Source organism: Dipodomys merriami, unplaced genomic scaffold (assembly GCF_024711535.1).
Source record: "Dipodomys merriami isolate MVZ:Mamm:240054 unplaced genomic scaffold, mDipMer1.0.p SCAF_3, whole genome shotgun sequence".
Lineage (NCBI taxonomy): Eukaryota > Metazoa > Chordata > Mammalia > Rodentia > Heteromyidae > Dipodomys > Dipodomys merriami.
Window position 1 is genome coordinate 79,164,988 of NW_027204492.1, and position 25,758 is coordinate 79,190,745.

A 25,758-nucleotide genomic window follows, 5' to 3' on the forward strand; every position below is an offset into this window, starting at 1 on the left:
TGAAGTAAGTTAAAGTGTGACAAAGAGAACTAGTAAATTCAAGTGTGAAAAAGTAAACCAGAGCACAGTAGGAAAGAACTACTCCATGATATATTACAGTAAACACTTCAGTCAAATAACTTAAATTACAGTTCCCGAAGGCTCTACATGAGAAAAGATAGGCCATTTATAGGGAAACCTATCAGAATAACACAAGATTTCTCAAAAAAAACCATAAAAGCTAAAAAGGCTTGGAATGATGTATTTTAATCAGTGAAAGTTAACAAGAGCTTATACAGAATACCCTATACAGCCAAGTTTTTATTCACAACTAAGGAAAAATAAAAACATTCTATAACGAAGTAAAGTAAATCAATTTATCTCCAGTAAATTACCAGCACTACAGAAGTCACTTATTGACTTTTATTCATACCAAAGAGCAACATGAACATATAAAATATAGAGAAAATCCAGGTGCTAGTGGCTCATGCCTGTAATCCTAGCCACTCAGGAGGTTGAGATCTGAGGATCTTGGTTCAAAGACAGACAGGCTAGGAAAGTCTGTGAGACTCTTATCTACAATTAACCATTAGAAAACCAGATGTGGAACTGTGGCTCAAAGTGGTAGAGCAATCGCCTTGAGCAAAAGAACTCAGGGACAGTACTCGGCCCTGAGTTCAAGCCCCATGACTGACAAAAAATGTGAACAAAATCGTTATGCTAGATAAGTAGACAAACAAAGGAAAACCAAAACCAAAACTGGGTAAGAGGACAGCAACTATTGCATGATTCTCTATTTTAACAGTCAATACTGATGGACTCAATTCTCCAATCTAAAGATATTGAGAGCAAGTTGGATCAAAAACCAAGGCCATGGAAGTAGAGCTGTGCCTCATAGTGGAAGAGTGTTAGCCTTAAGTGTAAAATCCCAGGGAAAGTGCACAGGCCCTAAGTTTGAGCCCCACGACCAACAAACACAAACAAAAAGTAAACCTAGGCCAGAATATACTTGTATACAAGAGACATATAGAACAGCTGCTTTTCTAACAAATTGTTCACCAGCACAAATAAAAGGGCTACAGAAACAATCATTTTTGTGCTGTTCTTTTTGGGGCTTCTTGTAAAGACAATTCTATTTAAATGTACAGTTGACTCTGATTTGGAAATCTGAAAATCAGTTCATCCTTGTGAAATTTTTTTACAACTATAATTATATTGATGTTCATATTGTATAAAATAACTCATTTAATAAAGTACTATGTTGATTTTACAACATCAGGATAAATGATTCTAGAATGATACCCACAAGACAGTATATTGGAAATGAACTTTACAACTTTGGTAGAGGAGGAGTGAAGGAAGTGGGGGAGGAAAGGGATAGTGGGAGAACAACAAGGGAGGGGGTAACAATTCTCGACAAGAAATGTACTCATTGCCTTACTCATGTAACTGTAACCCCTCTGTACAGCATCTTCACAATACAATAAAATTCTTAAAAATTCTGTTCTAACTTTCCTCATTTGCCTTTTTAAGAATCTAATAATTCCTTAGCTAGCATTGCAAGTACAAGTCTTATCTCCCTTTCTCATTTATTCATTAAAGATTAATTTGTTAAGGTTGTGAATATGATTTTAATGGCAGCTGATTATGTAGGTTGAAGAATGACTTACTTGCTGCCTTAGTATATTGCAATTATGTGCCATTGCCTACCTCTGATCATTTCCTGTGTTTGAAGTTGGAATATTTAAACTTGCTATATAAACTAGTTTTAGCTGCCACACAGGTTGCCCTGTAAACAGATAATAAATTCATGAAGGTGATTGGATTGTCAGTGAACCCTTCTGAGAGATTGGTTTCTGAATTGTATGCCATAATGAAATAATCATAACGAAATAGTAGAAAAAATGATGGAACCAATGTGAACTGGAAAATAGCTGTATTTTATAAAGTCCATGGGATTCTTTGTAAATTGTTCAAGTTCTTTAAATTTGACATGGAAACAACTTCAGAAGGAGTTTTTGGAAGTTACTATTTGGCCAATTCTATGAATGGATTTTTGCATTTAACAGTAAGATTGGAATGATTTGTGGCTGTTAATTCTGGAATAATCTTCTTTTCTTCATTAAGTAAAATATTCCTTGTAGGAATTTACTTGTGTTGGTTCCTAAAATCAAAGCCTATATTTTCAGTATGACTTCCATCTGATCTAGAAAAGTATTAAAGTAGCCATTATCTATATTCTTTTGGCTCTGCCAATGGGTAAGTTGTTTTGTTGAGCTGGACAAGGTAAAATCTTACTCAGTTAAGCAAGACTAGTGTTCTTTTAATTTTCTTTGATTCAACTATTATGCAAATAAAGTTGCTGTAGCTCAGTTTGAAATTGATAAATCACATAGCAGGAAGAACACTAGCTGTATGTCTGATCCTGTGGGTGACAAAATGCATTCCCTCATGCTCTATGTCATCACTGCGCTTATTTTGTAGCTTTGCTTGTTTTTCCCACCATGTTTGTCTTGATTGAAATTTGTAAGTAATTGATTTGTAAGGAAAGCTTCAATGCCCATCTCTTGGCAGCTCCTGTTCTTAGACCATATTTTTAAAATATATTTCTTTTGTTTCATGTGTTCAATTTCCTAACTATCAGATTTATTATTTTTAAAAACCACATTTTCAGGGCCGGGCACCAGAGGCTCATACCTGTAATTCTAGCTACTTGGGAGGCTGAGATCTGAGGATCGCGGTTCAAAGCCAGCCCAGGCAGGAAAGACCATGAGACTCTTATCTCCAATAAACCATTCAGAAAACCCGAAGTGGCACTGTGGCTTAAGTAGTAGAGCAAAAGTCCATCATAGAAGGGATTCAAATAAAGAACAAAGGATACAATCTATCCCTATTTTCGAATACTATCTAAAAAACCATATAGATTTCATTCCCAAGCCAATAGTGCAGACACAACTTTTATAAGACAGCCAGATATGAAATCAACCTACAAAAATCAGTTGCTTTTTTGCACACCAACAATGAGAATATAGAGAGGAAAATCAGAAAAATAATCCCTTTTGTAATATTCTTTAAAAATATCAAGAAGTAAATGAACCGAAGGTTTAAGGGGCCTCTACATGTAGACTAAAACTCTTTTTTTGTTTTGTTTTGTTTTTCTTTTTTTTTTATTGTGAGAATACCGTACAAAGGAGTTAGAATATCTTGGACTACATAATGAGTACATTTCTTATCAAGCATTGTAGCCTCCTCTTTGTCTCCCCTTCCCATCCCTTCCCATACTCCTCCCACCTCCCCCCACGCAATCCTCCCCCCCACCAAAGTTGTAAAGTTCATTTTTCAACATAACGACTTGTACATCTCATTGTTACAGTGGATCCATCTGTATCCCTAGTTAAACAATTTGTTTTTGCCCTTCCCCTCCATAAATTATACCAACATCCAATACAGTGAAAGCAGGGGTTATACCATGGGGGAGGGACATACAAAGCAACATAGAAATCATCTTATAAATATGTTAGAAGCAATTGCATGAAAGAAAAAAAACATTTGAATACTTATCTTGGGGTTCATTCCCTTAACATCAACTTATCTGACCTTTTCTGCTTGTCTCAGACATATACTAGTTATTGCAAATAAGGGAAACCATGGGACCTATGTTTCTTTGAGCCTGGCTTACTTCACTTAATATAATTTTTTTCCAAGTCTTTCCATTTCCTAACAAATGGGGCAATGTCATTTTTCTGATGGAGGCATAGAATTCCATTGTGTATATATTCCATATTTTCTTGATCCATTCATCTACTGAGGGGCATCTAGGTTGGTTCCATATCTTAGCTATGGTAAATAGTGCTGCAATAAACATAGTGGTGCTGGTAGCTTTAGTATGGTTTTGTTTGTGATCATTTGGGTAAATGCCCAAAAGTGGGATTGCTGGGTCATAGGGGAACTCTATGTGGAGTCTTTTGAGGAACCTCCATACTGCTTTCCAAAGTGGTTGAACAAGTTTACACTCCCACCAACAATGTAGTAAGGTTCCTTTCTGTCCACATCCCCTCCAGCATCTGTTGTTATTAGAGTTCTTGATTATAGCCATTCTAACTGGGGTGAGGTGGTATGTCAATGTTGTTTCTTTCTTTTTTTTTTTTTTTTGTCGGCCATGGGGCTTGAACTCTGGGCCTGGGCGCTGTCCCTCAGCTCTTCAGCTCAAAGGGAGCGCTCTACCACTTGAGCTACAGCGCCACTTCCGGTTTTCTGGTGGCTTATTGGAGGTAGGAGTCTCACGGTCTCTCCTGCCCGGGCTGGCTTTGAACCACGATCCTCATATCTCAGCCTCCTGAGTAGCTAGGATTACAGGCGTGAGCCACCAGCGCCCGGCCCAATGTTGTTTCTTTTATGGCTAGAGAGGTTGAGCTTTTCTTCATGTGTCTATTGGCCACCCTTCTTTCCTCTTCAGAGAAGTTTCTCTTTAAGTCTTTAGCCCACTTAATTATTGGGCAGTTGTTTCTTTGAAGATTTGTTTTGGGGGATTTAATTTTTTGAGTTCCAGGTGTATTTTAGATATGAGACCCTTGTCTGTTGTATGGCTAATGAAGATTTTCTCCCAATCTGTAGGCTTTCTATTGATCTTGCTAGCTATGTCCTTTGCCATACAGAAGCTCTGCAATTTCATGCAATCCCATTTGTCCAACCTATAACTCTTTGATCAAATAATTTAAAGGATCTTGGAATAGAAACTTAATATCATAAAAAAGACACACTGCCTCAGGCAATGGGCAAATTCAAATCCCAAATATTATTCACAGTGATGTAGAAGACAATCCAAATGTCATATGGAACTACAAAAGGCCTTGAGTTATCAAATAAATCTTTGGAAAAATGCTGAAAGATATCACAATTCCAGAATCCAAAATTAACTACAGTTCTGTAGTTAAAACAGCTTTGTATTAGCACAAATATAGACCTGAAGTCCAATGTAACAGACTAGAAGACCCAGAATTTATCCTATACACCTACAGCCATCAGCTATTTGACAAGAGAAGCCAAAATACATGTTGGAGAAAAGATCGCTCCTTTAACAAATGCTGTTGGAAAAACTGGATATTCATATGCATAAGGCTGGAATTGAATTCCTGTCTGTCTGTCACTCTGTATTAGTAATCAATTCAAAATACAATAAGGATTTCAATATAAGACCAGGAACCTGGAAACTATTACCAGAAGGAATAGTAGTTACCATTACTACTTAAAAATAATAATACTTAAGTGTACTTAAACTAAGTTTACAACTAAATAAAATACTTTTTAAAGTTATGGAAAGTATAGGTTAGTTGCATCTGGGAGTAAGTTTTGGAGCTTTAGGGTTGGGATGTAGACTTTGATACAGTATGTGTCAAGCAAATATATGGTCTTGGGTTCAGTATCCAACACAATAAAAAAATTTAAACATTTTAAACTTTCTCTTATGTAAGTCACACATAATTGTTGAATGATAAATAACAACTATGATTTGTTCTGTATTCTTCCATGCTTCTTACCAGTTTCAAAATAACTAAGTAAATATAATAAATAAATAAATATATATAAAATATGCACACAATATATATACTATATGTATATAAAATGCTAGGTGCTGGTGGCTCATGCCTGTAATCTTACTGCACAGGAGGCTGAGATCAGAGGCTATGGTTCAAAGACAGGCAGGCCAGGAAAGTCTGTGAGACCTTTTTTTTTAAAATCCATCGTGGGGCTTGAACTCTAGGCCTGGCCGCTGTCCCTAAGCCCTTCAGCTCAAGGCTAACTCTCTACCACTTGCGTCACAGTGCCACTTCCAGCCTTTTCTGTTTATTCAGTGCTGAGGAATCGAACCCAGGGCCTCATGCATTTGTGAGAGTTTTAAAAAATATTTTATTGTAAAAATACTGTACAGAGGGCTTACAGTTACATGAGTAAGATAATTAGTCCTTTTTCTATCGAACATTGTTACCCCCTCCTTGGTTTTTCCCCTACTATCCCTTCCCTCCCCACCTCCCCAACTCCACCCTCCCCCACCAAAGTTGTAAAGTTTGTTTTCAACATAGTGTCAGTGAGACTTTTATCTCCAATAAGCTACCCAAAAGACAGAAATAGAGCTGTCGCTAAAAGGGTAGACTGCTAGATTTGAGCACAAAAAAGCTCAGAAATAGCACCAATGTTTTGAATTCAAGCCCCAGAACAGTACCCCCACCTACGGTACCCTAGCTACTAATATCAACTCAAAATGAACACAAACAACTTAATGTAAGACCTGAAACTTGAAAACTACTACAGGAAGGAGTAGGAAAAAGCTTTCTAAATAGAATTCCAGGGGCCTAGAAAATAGGAAAGAGAATTTACAAATAAGATTACATTAAGGGGAAAAGTTTCTGCACAGTGGAAGACTGAGTTACTTAGCTAAAAAGGCAGTTGGCAGAATGGGGTAAGATATTTGCCAGCTCCTTCACTGACAAGGTTCTAATACCTAGAATATCCAAGGAGCTCAGGAAATGAAACCCTCAAAGTCTCAATAACCTAGAACTAAATAGAGAGTTGTTAGAGGAAAAAGTAACAATGAGAAATAAACACATGAAGAAATGCTAACTTATCTCTAGTCATGAAGAATATGCACATCACAACACAGATTTCATCTTGCTCCAGTAAGAATGGGATCATCAAGAATATGAGCAATACCAAATGCTTGCAGGAATGGTGTGAAACTGAACCGTACTAAACTTTTTGTGGAAATGTAAACATTTCAACCATTATGGAAGGCATTTTGGAGATTCTTCAATAAACTTAACACGGTAACATTTTTCCAGCTTATAGCTAGTGCTCTATCACTTCAGTCTCAGCCTTTTGGCTGGTTAATTGAAGTAGGATTATAGGAGTGAGATACTTGCTTCTGGCTAGAAATATACAGTCCTTGAACAATCAAATTACTACCCCTATGGTACTCTAGCTAGTAATATCAATTCAAAAAATTCTAATCCTGGTATTTATGCTAGTAAGAAGTATATCAGATATAGTAACATTCATATCAAATAATGGAAGCAAAATTATCATTTAGCATCAAGATTCTGTACTCACACCATTTTTAATAGTGGCAAATTCCACATTACTAATATTCCCAGAAATTTTTATAACTTTCAACAAGATGTTCCATTTTGTAACAGGTTAACTCTGGTTAGATGGAGTTTCAAATAGACATATTTAATTATACTTTGTTTAATCCTTTATAAACCATTGGTTGCCTTTGGAAGTCTTTAAGAATGAAGGTTTTACAAAATACGATTTCCAGAATCATGCCCCTAGACATTGGGGTTGTAGACACACATGCTGCTAAATGCCAAAATACTGCCAAAAAATCTAATAAATAAAACCTAAATAAACGGCTCAGTGAACAGAGGTGGGGTAGGCTGGGAAGTGGGGCTCAGCTTCCCCTAATTAGCGCATGCGCAGCCTGACTGCATATCTGGGTGGAAGTCGTCTTCTGCAAGGAGGAATGTTTCCGGGTGGACGGTCAGAAACCGACGCTCAGTCGCCTGTGGTCAAAGCCACAGCACAGTGGGGCTTGGGCGGACGCAGCTATGAGGTTCAATGCCGAGATTGTGGACAAGCATTCCTTGGATGACTTTAAGAGTGAGCTGGGAAGACTGTGGGAGCCAGGGGGACCTAAAGGAGGCAGTCTGGGCTGGGGAGGCCTTAAAGGAGGAAGGTTGTTGGTGACAACCCCCTACCCCCAGCAGGGGGCAGCCCTAGCGGTGGGTGAGGCCTGCTTAAGTAGGCACTGCTGGGAGAAAGGGGACAGAGGATGGAAGTTTCTGGAACTCTATACCCAGGAACGCATGAAAGAGGGAGAGTGGGCTGGAGCAGACCTAGGTGTGAATGTGGCAAAAGGATGCTGCCCGTGGAAGTTTCTGGAATTCCATTCCTCTCACGCAATTTTTCTCTCACTACACCAGTCGACATCTTTTTTTCTTCTTTTCTTTCTCTTTCTTTCTTTCTTTCTCTCTTTCTTTCTTTCTTTTCCTCCTTCCTTCTTTTCTCTTTCTCTCTCTCCTTTCTTCCTTTCTTCCTTTCTTCCTTTCTTCCTTTCTTTCTTTCTTTCTTTCTTTCTTTCTTTCTTTCTTTCTTTCTTTCTTTCTTTCTTTCTTTCTTTCTTTCTTTCTTTCTTTCTTTTGTCGGTTCTGGGGCTTTAACTCTGGGTCTGGGAGCTATCACACTGTCCCTGAGCTTTTTCGCTGAAGGCTAGCCCTTTACCACTTTGAGCCACAGCCCCATTTCCGATTTTCTGGTGGATAATTGAAGAGTCTTAACGGACTTTCCTTCCGGAGCTGGCTTTGAAACGCGATCTTCAGATCTCAGCCTCCTAAGTAGCTAGAATTATTCCCATGCAGGGAAATCTTTTTTATTTTTTAACTTTTTTTTAAAATTGTCAAGGTGATGTACAGAGGAGTAATGAGCACATTTCTTGTCAACCTTGTTTCCCCTTCCCTCAATTTTCTCCTACTTTCCCTCCCCTCCAACGCCCCCCCCCCCCAGGTTGTACCGATCGTTTCCAACATATTGTCTTGTGTATATCACTGTTATATTGGTTTCCCCCCTCCCCGGTCCTTTGTCTCACCATTCTGTTGTTTCCCTTCCTTTCCCTAATTCAGATAAACGTATATATAATACCAGGGCACCAAAGTTAAATACAGTGACAACAGAGGATATACCATAGGGGGAAGATAATACAAAACAAACTGACAATCTTTATCTCTGGTAGTCATTCCTTTGCAGGCAGACCCTATTTTCCCCTCAACCCAGACTGTTGAAACTTGGGTGCCGAACCTTTCTTCCAGTGTTGTGCCATGTATCCAGTGGTAATTAAGTTTCATGGATTGTATGATTTCCGGTTAAGGGCTTCCTTAAGCCTCAATTTCTTTAATGAGCATGGATAGCAGGTGCTAAATACCTTCAAAGGTTGTTGGGACACTAGATGACTTCAAAGTATTTTCCTGGGGATACTAAGCTGAGCTTTGCCGAACTCCAAATTTTGCAAGCTAAAATGCCCCTTTAGGATAGGGAATGAGCGAATGAGTAAGTTCTTTTACTCTTTGTTCTAGGAGTCATTAACATGTTAACCAACCTTGCCAAAGGATGCATCCTCCACATCTGCCCGGATAAACTGAACTTCATTCTTTTGGGGAGCCCAGAAAGTGGAGGGGCAAGCTTGTGGTGTGAGCTTCCACAGGTAAGCAGAAGCATGAGCATCCCCATGCTCCAACTACTTCCCTTGAGTGTTCACATGTGCTTCTTTGCTTCCCATAGGAGAATTTTTTCAGCACATTTCAAATGCAAGGCATCTCTGCAGAGTATAATGAGATATATTTACAAGTACAATTGGAAAACATAACTCGAGTGGTGAACACTCCCCACAGTACTGAAACCTTGAGAATCAAGTTCATTAATAAATACTCTGGGATCCTCAAGTTCTGTATAAAGCAGGTGAGTAGAAGGAAAATGGTTTCTGTAATTTCTTGCAAGGGTCTTGGTTTGGAAGAAATGTAAGTAGTTGTGGGTCTGGTATTTTAATATTGTTAAAAAATAATTTTTAATGAAGACTCTGGTACATAAAATTTTCTCAGAGTTTGTTATTCATCCTTCTAATTAAAAAAAGTGATGAAAAATATGCATCTTGGATTTTGCCCTTTCTAAACAGTAAAACTTCCAGCATCTCTGTTTTCTTTAGTAGTAGAAAACAATTTCTGTTTGACTTTTGAAGTTTCTTCATCCTACCTCATCTGTGTGAAGTTCATATTTCTTTCTCTTTTTAGCATGCATTTTTAAAATAATATAATGAAATTATTTTTTCTTGCAATGGTTTGAGTGTATTTTTACGTAATACCTTGAAAGTTAAGTAGCAATGAATAATGCCCAAAGCTATTTGAGAGAGATAGTGGAGCTATATCTTCCAAGCTAACATAATCATACACTGACCCTTCAGAAAAAGAAAACAATAAAGTATCAGTGAAAATATTTCTAAATAGTTGAATGGAACATTGAAAATATTTCATTCCTTTAAAAGTAAGATCTTTGTAAATGTGCATTCTGAGTTATTAGATGTGGATATACATTTTAATAACCAATTCTGGAATTAATTTTTTAATCTGTGTATATTTAAATAATAAAAATCCCAAGTCAAACATACTCACTATGTATGTAAAAATATGTAGAGATATTAAATACATATATGTACACAAATCCATAGAATCTGAGGACACAAAAGAAACTGATTAATACTATTCCTGGGGAAAATTATGACTTAACATGGTGATTAAAGCCTTCTGTGTATGGCCTGATCTAATTTAGAATCAGATCACAAATTAACACCCTTCTCATTGGTTCTCTGATGATATATTCCTCAGTTTCCAGACTGGCAGTTTGGGGCCTGCTTATTGGAGTCTCTTTCCTTCACTCCAAAATCCCTCTTGGAACAGAATGCCTCTGTGATCCTTACCATTCTTACTTACATATTTAATGTATTTTATTTCACAAGTATTGTATTTGGGTTTAATATGTTGAGAAAAGAGGACATCATTTTCATCCTTTTTTCTGAATTCTTTGCACTAAGGAAGTTCTTAGAGGAAATCAGAGAAAACCGTGTGAAATTAAGTTTCTTACAATTTCTTAAGGACAAGCAAGGTGGTTCTTTGGTCTGTGGGCCTAATAAAAAATCAGAGAAAAAACTAAGCCTAGTTTATCCTTTCAGCAGTTTAGAAATCACCACAATGTTGATCTTTTGCACAAACATGATCTCTGGGTTTTCCTGAGCATAGCTCATTTGCTTTTCCATCTCACAGATTTGTATGTCATTCCCTTCCCTGCTTCAAGGCTGCTAGCCAATCCCCATCTTCCCATGGCTCTCTGCTTCTCTAGTTCTTGTGTCATGCTTTCACATAGTTCATTCTTGCTCTCATTGAGTAGCAACCACCCCCTCCCTCAGCCTGGTTTCTGCTGTGTTTTCTTCAGTGCTCTAATGAGTGTCTTACACATTGTGTCTGCTATTACTACTATTATTACTATTTTCCTTCCTTCCACTGGAACATCCAGGACCTTTTTGTCTTATTCAGTACACTTACCAGCTCCTCACATCCCAGAGTGGAATAGACAAAATATCAATATGTGTTGAGTAGATTCTGTTAGTGAATTGAGAACATACCACTTAGACATGGTATTTCAATTTTTTGCCTTCATTTCATTGGTTTTGGTTTTGTTACATATTGACAACATCAAATATTTTAACTTTTCATGGCAGTTACCTGAATCAAACAGGAGTCGCACAATGACATATTACTTCCCCATAGTGGTTATCCCTACAAACTTTTGGAATGAACTACAGGAACCCATAGTTCCAGACTTGGATGTAAGTGATACCTGAAATTCTGTTGTTTAATGACATTTAAGGGAAGATAAGAATACCCTGGTTGTGGCCTTTCAGAATATTTTATTGAAAACATTTTCTGAAAAGAACATAATATTCATATTTAATGAATATGCTAAGAAACGAAATCTGAATATTTGTCTTTTGTTATTTATGTGTCACCTTTAAGCACCGTTATAAAGAATAAAAATTTAATAATCTGGACACATACAAAATGGAATAGCTTTCTCAGTAAGCTGGTGTTTATTAGGACTTTTGGGGCTAGGTACCAATTTGGAAATTATAGGACTTAATGCTAGGATGTATATACAGAGCCATTATGATAACAGAATTTGAGTGAAATGTCCTGCTTGGGAAAAACCAGAACTACTGAAAATAAACATCATGCTAAAATGTCCTCTACCTCTAACTCACAATTTGTTTAAGAGGAAATAAAAACTATGCAGTGAATAAAGTGTTTACTTGACTTTCACTAGAAGACATCTGCACTGAATTGTAAAAGGCCAACATTTTCCTCCCATGCTAGTACTGGGGCTTAAACTTTTTTTCTGCTTTACCATTTGAACCACATCTCCATTTCTCATTTTCTGCTGGTTAATTGGAGATAAGTGGGTAGTGGGACTGTCTGCATAAACTGATTAAGAACTGGGATCCTCAGATCTCAGCTTTCTTGGTGATTAGGATTAACAGCATGAGGTATCACTGACTGTGTGAAAAGCCAGCAATTTGTGAAGCAGTTTTAGCAACACATTCTCAGTAATTGCTTGCTTTATTTTTGCACTGAATGTGAAAATAAGGCCCTGATTTCTTGTCTAGAAATCTTCCTCAGAGGAAGGTTTTCTGTTAGTACTTGGACTCATTTTTCTTGAGTTTGTGTATGGGCGTCTTATCTAAAATGATGTAGCCCATATTAAATTTTAAAAAGGCCTTTGGTTTCGTATTGCATAGTTCACTACAGACAAGCATTTGTTTTTTTAATTATTCTTGAACATTTGTAAGCTAGTGAAATTACAAAAGTACCTTTCATATATTAAAAAGAATTTTATTCAAAAATTGTAATCAGTGTCTTCAGAATTCTTAACCTTGTAAAGTCATTTTTAGAACATACTAATACTTTTAATACTGGTGATTTCTCTTATTTATATTATAGGTTAGAATTTATTTACCAGTCTTGAAGACTCTGAAGAATTTTGTGGAAAAAATGAAACACATCAATAATCACATTGTAAGTTATGAAGGAAAGGAAAAAGGATTGACTAAGGTCTAGCTTACTTGGGTTGCTTTTACGTGACGGCAGCTTCTTGTGAATGAAGGTGTTCATGCTATACCAAAGGTGTGAGCTCAGCCCCAGGTCCTGGTCTTCTGAATAGGTCCCGAGGGATGCCAAAGATGCAGGGATGAAGAGTAGATACTTATTGGAGAGAAGTGAGGGAGACGTGGTGGCTCAGTCTCCTCCCCAACTGTACTGTGTGCACTGGAACTGGGAGGGAAAAACACTGAAGCTGCTCCATCCCAAGAGCACCTGAGACCTTTCTGAATCTGGAAATATAATTTTCCAACACAAAAGTATATTTTAAATAAGTGACTTGTTAAATGTATAACTATGACAGAGAGTTTGGTGCTCTTCTAGAAATAAAAGTCTACATTTGTGTATAGAATATTGGAAGGTTTCTGAGTGTGCAGTAGTGCTATTATTGTTTATTTTTAATACATTTTTATTTTAAAAATACTGTACAGGGGAGTGACAGTTACATGAGTACATGAACAAGGTAATGAGTACATTTCATATCAAGCATTATTACCTCCTCCTTTGTTTTTCCCCTACCATCCCTTCCCTCCCACCTCCACAACTGCACTCCTCACTCCCCCCACCCCTGCCTAATTGTAAAGTTTGTTTTTCAACATAATGTCTTGTACATCTCATTGTTACAATGGGTCAACCTGTATTCCTATTTAAACATTTTGTTTTTTCCCTTCCCCTCCACAAATTAAAGAAGTGTATATATAAGATGCAGGGCACTGACATCAAATATAGTGAAAACAGGGGTTATACTGTGGGGAGAAACATACAAAGAAACAAAAATCACATGATACCTTATAAATACTTTAGAAACAATAGCAAGAAAGGAAAAACCACTTGTGTCCTTATCTTGGGGTTCATTTCACTTATCATCATCTTATCTGGTCATATGTACATAGCTTTTGACCTTTTCTGCTTCTCCCAGATATATACTAGTTATTGCAAATAAGGGAAACTATGGGACCTATGTTTCTTTGGGCCTGGCTTACTTCGCTTAATATAATTTTTTCCAAACCTTTCCATTTCCTAACAAATGGGGAAATGTCATTCTTTCTGATGGAGGCATAGAATTCCATTGTGTATATATACCACATTTTCTTGATCCATTCATCTACTGAGGAGCATCTGGGTTGGTTCCATATCTTAGCTATGGTAAATAATGCTGCAATAAACATAGTTGTGCTGGTAGCTTTAGTATGGTATTGTTTGTGATCATTTGGGCAAATGCCCAAAAGTGGGATTGATGGGCCATAGGGGAGCTCTATGTGGAGTCTTTTGAGGAACCTCCATACTGCTTTCCAAAGTGGTTGAACAAGTTTACACTTCCACCAACAATGCAGTAAGATTCCCTTCTGGCCACATCCCTTCCAGCATCTGTTGTTGTTAAAGTTCTTGATTATAACCATTCTAACTGGGGTGAGGTGGAATCTCAATGTTTTGTTTTAAATAAGTTTTTTATTGTGAAAATACCACACAGAGGAGTTACAATTACACGAGCAAGGTAATGAGTACATTTCTTATCAAGCATTGTTGCCTTCTCCTTTGTGTTTCCCCTACAGTCCCTGCCCTCCCATCTCCACCGCTACACTCCCCCCAGCCAAAGTTGTAAAGTTTGTTTTTTCAACGTAGTGTCTTGTACATCTCCTTGTTGCAATAGGTCCACCAGTATCCCTATTTAATCAATTTGTTTTTTCCTTTCCACTCACCAAATTATACCAACATCAAATACAGTGAACACAGGGGATATACCATGGGGGAGGGACATACAAAGTAACAAATAAATCACCTTATACTTTAGAAACAATAGCAAGAAAGAAAAAACCACTTGTGTGCTTATCCTGGGGTTCATTTCGCCTAACATCATCTTATCTGAACTTTTCTGCTTGTTGCAGACACATACTAGTTATTGCAAATAAGGGAAACCATGAGACCTATGTTTCTTTGTGCCTGGCTTACTTCACTTAATATAATTTTTCCAAGTCTTTCCATTTCCTAACAAATGGTGCAATGTCATTCTTTCTGATGGAGGCATAGAATTCCATTGTGTATATAAACCAGATTTTCTTGATCCATTCATCTACTGATTGATTCTATATCTTAGCAATGGTAAATAATGTTACAATAAACATCCTCTCCAGCATTTGTTATTAAATATCTTGATTATAGCCATTCTAACTGGGGTGAGGTGGTATCTCAATGTTGTTTTGATTTGCCTTTATTTTATGGCTAGAGAAGTTGAACATTTTTTCATGTCTATTGGCCATTCTTATTTCCTCTTCAGAGAAGTTTCTCTTTAAGTCTTTAGCCCACTTATTTATTGGGCACTTATCCAGGGTACTTTTCAGTCACAGTCCATTACTGAAATTCTTTCAGAAGTTTTAGAAAGTGGTTTCATTGTCGATTTGGTAATGGACCAAGATAAATTTTTAGCTTCATAATTTCTTTACACTGTGAATATACCAATTATAAAGGAATCTGAATCTTTTGGAGTCACCTAACTGGCACTTTTGAAGAATCATTATTTCTTTGCCCCTTTTGTAACCATCCTTCCCTGAACTCCAAGTGTATCTGTCCTGCTCACTGGGCACCCTTTCTTGGCTCTGTGCCTAAGCAGTGTCTCATGGTATAAGGGAGCTCTGATCACTCTGCCCATGCCTACAGAGCACTCATCTGTCTCACAGTCTCCAAGGAAGAAGCCTCCCACTCCTGTGGTTCACGTTTTTCTGCTGAGTTTTGCACTGGGGACATTCTCTCTGCCTGTGTTAGATTTGAGAGATTTCTGAGTTGTGAGTTTCCATGAATTTCACCCCTTTCTTCTTGACACAGCTATACTTTGGTAGCCTCTGAGAGTTATAGGTCTTATAAGAGTACTTTTTCATTTGGCTTGTGGAAACTGATCCATATATTTTTCTATTTTGTGTTTCATTTTCATGTTAAGACCATTTTAATACTTATTTTATAGGTTATTGAAGCAAACCAAAATGGAGAATTAAATCTAAAGATACAAAATGAATTAGTGAGTGTAACCACTTATTTTCCAGATCTTGGAAATCCTCCTTTAGGTAAGTTTTATTATGGCTTATTTTTAAAATTATTTTATTTTTTATTTTTGTCAGTCATAGTCTTAAATTCTTCAGGGCTTGGGCACTGTCTCTAAACTTTTGTGCTCAGGACTGGCACTCTACTACTTTGAGTCATAGTGCCACTTCAGGTTTTCTGGTGATTAATTGAAAATAAGAGTCTCACAGGGACTTTTCTCCATGAGCTGGCTTTGAACTTCAATCCTCATATCTCAGCCTCATGAATAGCTAGAAATACAGGCATGAGCCACCAGTGTCCAGTTCATTTTGATAGTTTCAATGAACACAAAATGAGACTTTATTCTGTTTCTTTATCAGAAGCTGAAAGGCCAATTTCTTTTTCCATTCACTTACATATGAGAAGTCTTTCCTTAACTATATATCTATATATTATATATATATATATTAGCATATAAATCTGTAGGAATTACCAAGTACAATTTTCTTTGTCATAGAGATGAAATTGAGGCCTTTGTCAAGTCCCAGTAGATGAATCTAAGGTCTATTTTAAGTAAAGATCCATTGGACATATTACTCAATTATAATTAGGTTGAATATAACAAATGTGTATTTAATGAGTGGTGACATTTTCAAGCTCAGTATTCTGAAGGCAGGAGTAAGGTCAATTAGTTATTTAGGTAGCTGTGTGTTGTCTCTCTGGGCTTCCTGTTATATAAAAGAATTGCTTAAAATTATATTACTCAGCTCTTGAAAATGCTTCTCAAGACAGACACCTAGAAGAGATGGCTGAGATGCACATAAATATCTATCAGCTACTCCATTTCCTTGGAGGAGTGCAAGATAATCCTACAAAGGCCATATTCAGTAAGTTTGCTTCACTGTATTTTTTGTCAGTCATGGGGCTTGAACTCTGGGCCTGGGCACTGTCCCTGAGCTCTTCAGCGCAAGGTGAGTGCTCTACCACTTTGAACCATGATTCTCAGGTCTCAGCGTCCTGAGTAGCTAGGATTACAGGTGTGAGCCACCAGCACCTGGCTCTTCACTGTATTCTTTTGCATATATCAGAGAAGTAAGTTTCCAATAGTCAAATATTGCATTGAGTTTCATAAATGCAAAATAAGAATTTTTGAGTACCACATCTTTCTTGAGCAGTCTTTTAAAGTTTTCTGAATTCAGAATTTCTTAGACATGGCAACAGAGGAGCAAACTTGGGGTGCTTGATAAGTAATTGAGAGGCACTAGCCACTACCCCTGGTTGTCAAAGAGCTGCCTCACTTTACTGTAGTGATTTAACTCTGCCTTCAGAGATGCTGAGAAGACGAGAGCTAGATCATCCGTGCTTCCCAGGTTTGTCAGACTCTGCACACTCAGATTCAAACAGACAGTTTTGCTTAGGTCTGATTCTGCTTTTGAGGTCCTACTTATTTTTGTTCACATTTGGCCTGAGCTCACTGCCTAAATCTTCTGTTTGGGCTCTGACTCATAAAGCTTATAACCCCAGTCTGTTTTGGTCATCAATCTGAGGTCAACACATGCCCTGGCCTTGTCATGTACAGACTACCCTTGAGCAAGACATCTTGTCAGGAGCTTTCCAAGGTGCTTTTAGTCTCTTTCTCCAAAGCCCAAGCAACCTGAAGGAAACTGACCAGGTATTTTGATGTCCTCTCTCTGTGGGGTGGCTCTGCAGCTAATTTTGTACTCATCAGTGAGCCAAACTGAGGAGAATGGTCTGAAATTGCAGCTTAGTACTTTAGTACACCATGGAGTAAAAGGAGAATCTTGTTGGCTCTGTGGACTATCAGCCTTTCTATAAGAAAGAAACAAAGAGAAAGCACGGAAGGGAACAGAGAGGAGAGACCATGGAAGGGCCATTGTGTAAGGACTTGGGCAGTGTTAGATGGGCATGTACCTATATGCGAGGTCTCAGGTGCACTGCACTCTTCTCTATACACTTCCATCTTGCACTGGCAAAGCATAGCGATTTGGGGAAATGTGTTTTCCCAGGGAGCTTGTTTTCTATATGGCTTTGGCTGCTTCAATCATCTTCTTGTGTTCTTCCTCTGGGAGTTGGCAGTTCTCTGTTATGTGAATTCTTCAGTGACCAAGCAAAGTACTTATCACCCTGGTTCCATAGTGGCAATTCTGTTCTGATGGGTGGAATTCATATATGTATGTCACAATGGGTCTTTAAATTCGTGATTTTTTTCTTCTCTGCAGACATGGTGAGGAACAAAATTTCTTATTTTGAATTCCTTTATGAAATTTTCTCTGTCAAGTATTTCATCCCGGCCTTACACTAACAAAGTCTCACAAAGTTTGTGAGGGCAGCCATCTGTCATGGCGGGAAAGGCTGTGCCCTGATGTGTTCTTCCTCATATGACTTCACAGCACCACTGAGCTCTGTAGCATATTTCTTTTTCATTTTAAGTGTTCTTATTACAAATTAAATTAATTAATTAAACAGTTGGATAAACATGTAAATTTGAGGTTACTCATGTCTGGGATTTTTGTGGTGTTGTTGTTTTACAGCATGAAGAATAGCTAGCTAGAATTTTCAAACCTTATTTTCCTTTGTGCCAGTTGTGATATGGATTGTTTCACTTTGCTGGAGTCTAGGTTGTCATTTATTCTATGTGTGGAAACCCTGAAAATGTGTGTCTCTTTGACTTAATGCTCCTGAGCAAAGAATATAATCAGAGCTTGTCTAGTGCCTCTTATGGAAAAAAAACAAAAGGACCTAAATATGAAATATTAGTGAATTGGTTAGCTGATTTATGTGTCTTAATATAATATTTTGTACTGTATAAACATTTTTATAGACCAGTGATATACTGATATAAGATGTGAATGAATTAATGTGAAGTATTAAATGAAATTTAGATGTTGTTATTTGTAGTGTGATCAAAGAATACCAGGGTGATATACATCAAACATTTAACTTGTCTATTTCTATGTTTTTTAGTATATGAGCATTTGTGTTTTTTTATAATTGTATAACCAATTCTGTGATAAAGCATGTTTTACATGACCATATAATAAAAAGATATATATTAATATATGCTTTTGAGTATTTCTCCTTAGGATATTCACAACTGTCATTTTTAGTTTCTTAAATATTATATGCTAAGCTTATTTTCCACAGCACATGCTTGTTTTCAGGAGTCAAGTATTAAACTCATATGTCATGCTCATATTATACCAGGTATAGAATACTTCAGCTTGAACTTGAACTAATAAGGCAGCACCACACTGAAGAATATCTTCTCATCAGTAACCAATTTGTCATTTTCTGACACTGTGACAAAATACTGGAGACAATAAATTTATAAATAGGAAGTTTTTCTATAATTTGGGAGTCCATGTTCACTTGCACTACTGCTTTGGGCTTGTGGTTAGGCAGCATGTCATGGAAGAACATAGCAGGTTTGGGGGGTTTTCTACTATTACAGCTATTAACAGCCCCTTGTTCAAGTACTTACATTATTCCTAAATTTTTTAAATGAAGTCCTGACTTTCTTGAAAATTCCTTAAATATATCTTGGATCATTTTGCATGGTCTCTCTTAGTTTATCTACTGTGTGTACTTTTATCTTAGAGACCTAAAATTCTATCATCAATATTATCTACAGTACTAGAGAGCCTTTCCCTTTGAGGTTTTCCTCATGACAGCCTAAAAGCAGAGAATCACAGAAGAACAACGTTAGTCCAAGTATCTACTTCCAGCCCCTCTACCATGACCTAATTTCATTTTATACATAGGCCTATGGAGGACAGCCGACGTCTACAGAACAGCAGGGAATAAGGCTTCAAATATTCTATGACACAATGTTTTGTACTGAGAACTGAGTGTTCCATTATTTAGTCTAAGGCATCCTGGGGGAAATCAACTAAACCATAGGGCTACACAAATAACTATTCAATGTACAATAACAATGGATAACCAAGAGTAATGGCGAGTAGCGTCCTGACAGGAGTCTAGGTCCTGTGTGTCTGTAGTGTTCTCTAATGAAGCAAAATAAATATAGGCAGTTTAGTAGTTAAGAAGATGCTGAATTACACACTCTTAAAACCTGAGGGCTAGAGCCTGGCTCTTTCTAGACTGCTCATTTTAGGCAAGTTAGCCTGCTAGAGACACAGCTTTTCCAACACTGTTAATAGTACTTGCTACCTAACACAGTTAGGTATTCAGTGCTCAATGGCCTATTTCTATGTTGCAAATTATGTATATCTGCATTTTGTAATATTTGTGGGAAAGTGGTGCCACTGCAAAAAGTGCCAATTTTTGTAATGTATTTTTTAATTTATTTTTTATTGTGAAAATACTGTACAGAGGAGTTACAATTACATGGGCAAGATAATGAGTACATTTCTTATCAAGCATTGTAGCCTCCTCCTTTGTTTCCCCTTCACATCCCTTCCCAGCCTCCCCCCGCCTCCCACCCAAACCCCCCCCACCAAAGTTGTAAAGTTCGTTTTCGACATGACAACGCGTACTTATTGTTGCAACGGGTCCACCTGTATCCTTATTTAAACGACTTGTTTTTCCCCTTCCCCTCCACAAATTATACCGACATCAAATACAGTGAAAGCGGGGATTATACTGTGGGGGAGGGACATACAAAGCAACTAAGAAATGATCTTATAAATGCGTTAGAAACAAATGCATGAAAGAAAAAAAAACATTTAAATACACATCTTAGGGTTCATTTTCCTAACATCAACTTATCTGACTTTTTCTGTAATGTATTTTTTGTAATGTATTTTATGCTGCTCCATAGTTGTAAAACAATGGCATTATGCAGAGGCCCAGTTGCTTTGACTGCCCCCTATAACTCAGGGAGTTTTGTTCAGTGTTGCTCAGCATGCTGTGGCTCTATCTTGTGACCTATGACCATAGCCTAGTATTTTTTTAAGTTTAAGCAATTAAATACCTATGCATAAACACCTAAAATTTGTATTGTATATATTTCCATTCACAAGAAATGGCCTTTAGGATCATCTTCCTTACAAAGACAAAATAGTATGTGGTTTGTATAAGTAAGGTGCCTTTTCTACTCATGTGACAATACATAAACAAGAGTCAGGAATAAATCTTGAGCTTCTGGTTGTGTTTTTTGTACTTACGTGTAGAGGAGTCAGAGGGCAGCATGACACTTCACAAAGTGTCATGGCTTTTCACTGGTGTTCTGCTGTTCATATTCAGCTTTCCTCAAGAAACTCCTACAGGGACATTTGCCACTTTAAAGAGCACACAATTTTGTTATGTCAAAACTATGAAATAGGTGGTTTATGCCTGAAAGCTACTGAGATCTGAGATCTGAGCAGCATACATCAAAGCCAGGCTGGGCAGGAAAGTCCTTGACACTCTTATTTCTAAGTAAGCACCCAAAGAGCTGGAAATGGACGTGTGGCTTCAGTGGTTGAGTGCTAGCCTTGAGAAAAATGCTCAAGGACAACATCCAGTTCCTAAGTTCAATCTCCAGAGCTAGCACACATGCGTGTGCATGCACACGCACATGCACGTGCGCCCACATACACACACACAGACACACATACACAATGTAATGTTGTGAGACTCTGGAGGTTTATTTGTCCTAAGTGACAGGTGGAATGTCCTTCCTATTGAACAATTATAACAGAGCACCATCCACTCAAGCAAGCCTAGTTAGTATGTGGCCTTGGGTTTAATCTCCAGTGCCACCAAACAAATAATAAGAAAAAGACCCAGAACAATATACAGCCTCCTATGTACAGCCATTACCAATTATAGGATACTGGGTTGTTTATCACAAAAATCATGACTCATTAATAATTCATGCACTTTAGTGGAGTTTCTATGCTTACACATGTCCCTGGGTCTTTTACTAGTAAACACCATAGATGCATAGCAGCAGTATGTTGAGAAAGGTAAGGACACAGAGCTCCTCTTGGGAAGAAGTTTATTTCTCAGGGATGCTCATGACAGCCTTATTGTCCAAAATGCTAATGGGGGACCAAGAAGTCTTACTGTTGAGTTATATGGGCTTAGCCAGGGAAGACTATACTTCACTTCATACAACCACTGTTAGGACATGCTCCTATGTGCGTTCACTTTCCAAAAGCCACATAAAAAGGTCTTACATTGTAGAAGTAGGTTTCTGGGTAGATATATTTTGTCCTCAATTCTCTCTGTCTCCCTTTGTTTTTCCTGGCTGCTATGATGTGAGCCGCTGTGGTCTGCCGCAACTACTTCCCATAATAGTGTGGAACCTAGGAAACTAGGAATCTTTTCTCATTATTGTATCACAGCAATGCAATGTCTGACTGATACGTAAAATTGGCACTAGAAGAGGGGTGACTGCTGGGACACTTGAATGTGAAGTTAAGAAGCTTTGGAATTGGTTTGCCAGACTTCAGGAACATTTTAAAATGCAAGCTAGTGAAACCCTGGAGTGCAACCAGTAGAGTCTAACTTGTGATTCTGCTAGCAGCATCAGTGACCAGAATTCTGTAAGCAATGTGGAAAAAGCACTGTGCTCATGAGGTTTCAGCAAATGGGAATGAGGACTCTGCTGGCAAATAGACTAGGAACATTCATGGAACATTTTGACAAAGAACTCCTCTACATGTAGGTATCCTGAGACTTTTGGGTAAGCTAAGTTGAATGGTGATGAATTAATTATTGCACTGAAGAAAACCTCAAAGCAGCCAAGCATTTTGCCAAGGGTATAGCAAGATTAGTGAATAAAAACTAGAACAGAAGGATTTTAGAACCTTGTAGACTGCCTAGAAAAGAAGAGGATTAAATATAGGTCCCCGGAAGTTTTTCTTATTAAAAATATTAGTAAAATCATCAAGAGGTCAAGTGCATGGCACTAGGACAGTGGAAAACATGCTTTGAGGGCACTTCAGGAGGCCAAATCCTACCCATTTCAGGCTAAATAGGTAAAAGAGTGTGCTTATTTAAAAATTTTCCATGGAGAAGAAAGAACTGCTGAGACTGTTTTCAGAGCCCTGCCTAAGGAGCTCTATCCAATTTTTATTCTCTTTCCTTTTGGTTCCTGCAAGCCATTCTGTGAACTCTTTCACTGGCTTTCCCACCAGGATGGACTGAAACTTTTGCAACTGTGAGTCAATGTAAGTAGTTCATCCATTTAGGTTATGTCAAGTATTTTGTCAAGGCAACGAACAACTGACTACACAAGTATTATTGTAATTTCATCTTGGTGGGAAAAAGTCCAAATGACTTTGAAAGTGTTATCCAGGTTGAAAAACTGAATACAGTATGTACAAAATTAAATGTTATTCCAAATGATCTCTTTGGACTGGGGAGTGTGTGCTAGTGACGTGTGATCTAGTGCTTTTCTTGCATACACAAAAACCTTAGTTCAAAACACAGCACCACCCAGAAAATAAAATTAATCAAAATAAAACTCAATTTTCTCCTTCTTCTTGGACTATCAGGTATGTGGCTTGTGATTTGGTGAAAACTGGAGACTTGTGTGGACACTTGTATGTTAATCTCCACCTTTCCTAATTAAGTGGTTCTGAGCTCAAATGAGACATTCTGGTCCAAAGAGTCCTTAATGTGATTCCTGCCACTGTGATTCCTTGGAGGAGGTACTGAGCCTGTTGTGCACAGGTTGGAGAGAAGAAGAGTGGCTGCTTCTTCTGAGATAATAGCAATACGTGGGAGTCAAAGTGGATTTATCACTGAAAGTGTTTGAGATGAGTCCTCCAAAGGCTGCTTTCACCAGGAACCATTGCACTTTCCCCTCCTAAACCAAGAGCATCTTCAAACCTTTTTCAGCTTCCACTGGGTGCACATGCATTCTCCTTGTTTTCCCTAGGATAGAGACACAGCAAGAATCCTTCTACTGCTGCACAGGTACTTGTTGGCCTTTCTTTTCCTGCTTTACTGTGGTGGCTTTACCATGCTGGCTTTAAATATATGGTTGTCAGCTGGGCGCTTGTGGCTCATGCCTATAATCCTAGCTACTCAGGAGGCTGAGATCTGAGGATCATGGTTCAAAGCCAATCCAGGCAGGAAAATCCATGAAACTCTTATCTCCAATAAACCACCAGAAAACTGGAAGTGGGATTGTGGCTCAAGTGGTATAGTGTTCTCCTTGAGCTGAAGAGCACAGGGACAGCTCCCAAGCCCAGAGTTCAAGCCCCACGACCTCCAAAAATAATATGGTTGTTCTTGGTCTTCCTGTTTACCCAGGAGACCTTTAACAACTTCTCTGGATTTCAGTTTTCACTGCCTAGATTGTTCTCCTTAACTCCCATCCACTAAGGACTAGAAAACTAGAAAAACGTCTCTGAAGAGACCTTCTTCCTCAGGCTGAACAGTGGTTATATATCCTGATGTTGCTTGGTGGGTTTACATTTAAGACCTTGTAGAAAGGAAGCAAAGAGCAAGAAAGACACAAAAGTCCCTTGACAGGACAACTAGCCAGAGCATATCTCAAGGATGAATAAGTTTGTAATTGAATAAAATCCTGAAAGTTTAACAGGCCTTGTCCATCTCTCTTATCATCTCTGGCCCACTGCATGATTTACTCTTTCACTAAACTTTGTGAGGGATGAGAGAAATCTGACCTGCCTGTGTTCAAAGAAACACAGCAGGAGACATACTATCACATAAACTACAGTCACCAGCTTCCTGTGAGGTTTCTACTGTACCACTTCAGTGTCTGGGGATATAAGGCTTTTTCTCGAGAACAAATCATATTCGTATTCCCTGCATCTCAGACCACATCTGTATTTCAGCTGGATTTCATCAGGTATTCCTTCTCAGACATTGAGTGTATGTCCTTGAAACATATTTTCGTTCTAAAGCCTTCACTCTATTGTTACAAACCTGAGCTTCTTTCTGAGATTAGGAAGGCAGAAGAGGCTGTCTATGTTCTGGTATTGAGGCTAGCACTCAGACTGTGGATAAGGCTATCCTCATCTCCACTCCATTGCTGTAATAGCACTAAGCACTGGAACACCAGTTTTTATGTGTGGAGACCAGGGAACTCCTTGAAGTTCTGTGTAAAGTCTGGGCTGTCTGGAGGTGAGAGAATTCATTTTCATCAGAAAGTCCAATAGGGATATTATCTGGAGATCTGAGAAAGGGATAGAGGTCATAATCAGTGGACATAAGAAGACAGGAAATGTCCTAGGTATGGTCATTCTGGAGAAGAGGCTGTTGAATTAAAGTCTATCTGGAGTGACCTACTTCCAACCAAAATGTTCTTAGACTGCGAAGAGACAAGATGCAAGGCACAGAGGTGTCTACTGTCCAACTACTTGTGAGAAAATACAATGGCCTCTTCTCAGCCCTGCTTGAGAATTGTATGTCAGTGTCCCATACTGACTGACTAGTACATTCCCTCACTGTCACTCCAACAGCTAAGCCTACACTGTTAGTATTTTCCCTGCTGCTCTTTCCCTTTCATCAAGAACAGGCACCTGGTGTGCTATCATAGCCAGCCACAAATTCCTAAATGGATAAGTTTCTTTCTAGGAAACTCTGGGTTCCCTCATCTTTTTAATTTAAATAGTTATTTTTTATGCTGGTCCTGGTGCTTCAACTCTGCTGGAGTGCAGTCCCTGAGCTTTTTTTGCTCAAGGCTAGAGCTCTACCACTTGAGCCAAAGCTCTACTTCTGGCATATTTTGGTGATTACTTGGAGATACAAGTTTCATGGACTTTCCTGTCCCTGCTGGCTTTAAAACACAGTCCTCAGACTTCAGTCTCCTGAATAGCTAGGATTATAGACAGGAGCCACTGATGACCACTTAAAAATTATTTTTAAGGAATTTTGACTTGTCTATATATGAATAGGATATACCTTGATCAGAATTAGCCCTTATGTCACTCTCTCTTCCTTATCCGATTCCCAAACAAATCTCAGTAAGCTATGCTGTTCAATTTTCACATTTGTACACCTAGCATTTTGACCTTATTACTCCATCCTTCTACCCCTTGCATTATTGCAGACAGAATATTTTGAAATTCCTTGT

General features: G+C 38.1%; 1 protein-coding gene across 1 annotated transcript; it reads left to right on the top strand.

The window, feature by feature from the left end:
- Nucleotides 1-7,583: 7,583 nt before the first annotated feature.
- On the top strand, nt 7,584-18,063 carry LOC138839864 (checkpoint protein HUS1-like). The gene is made up of 8 exons (XM_070039369.1): nt 7,584-7,761; nt 9,105-9,232; nt 9,310-9,486; nt 11,297-11,404; nt 12,573-12,647; nt 15,685-15,784; nt 16,508-16,627; nt 17,981-18,063. The coding sequence occupies exons 1-8, from the start codon at nt 7,584-7,586 to the stop codon at nt 18,061-18,063; spliced, it is 969 nt and encodes a 322-aa protein (XP_069895470.1).
- Nucleotides 18,064-25,758: the final 7,695 nt, after the last annotated feature.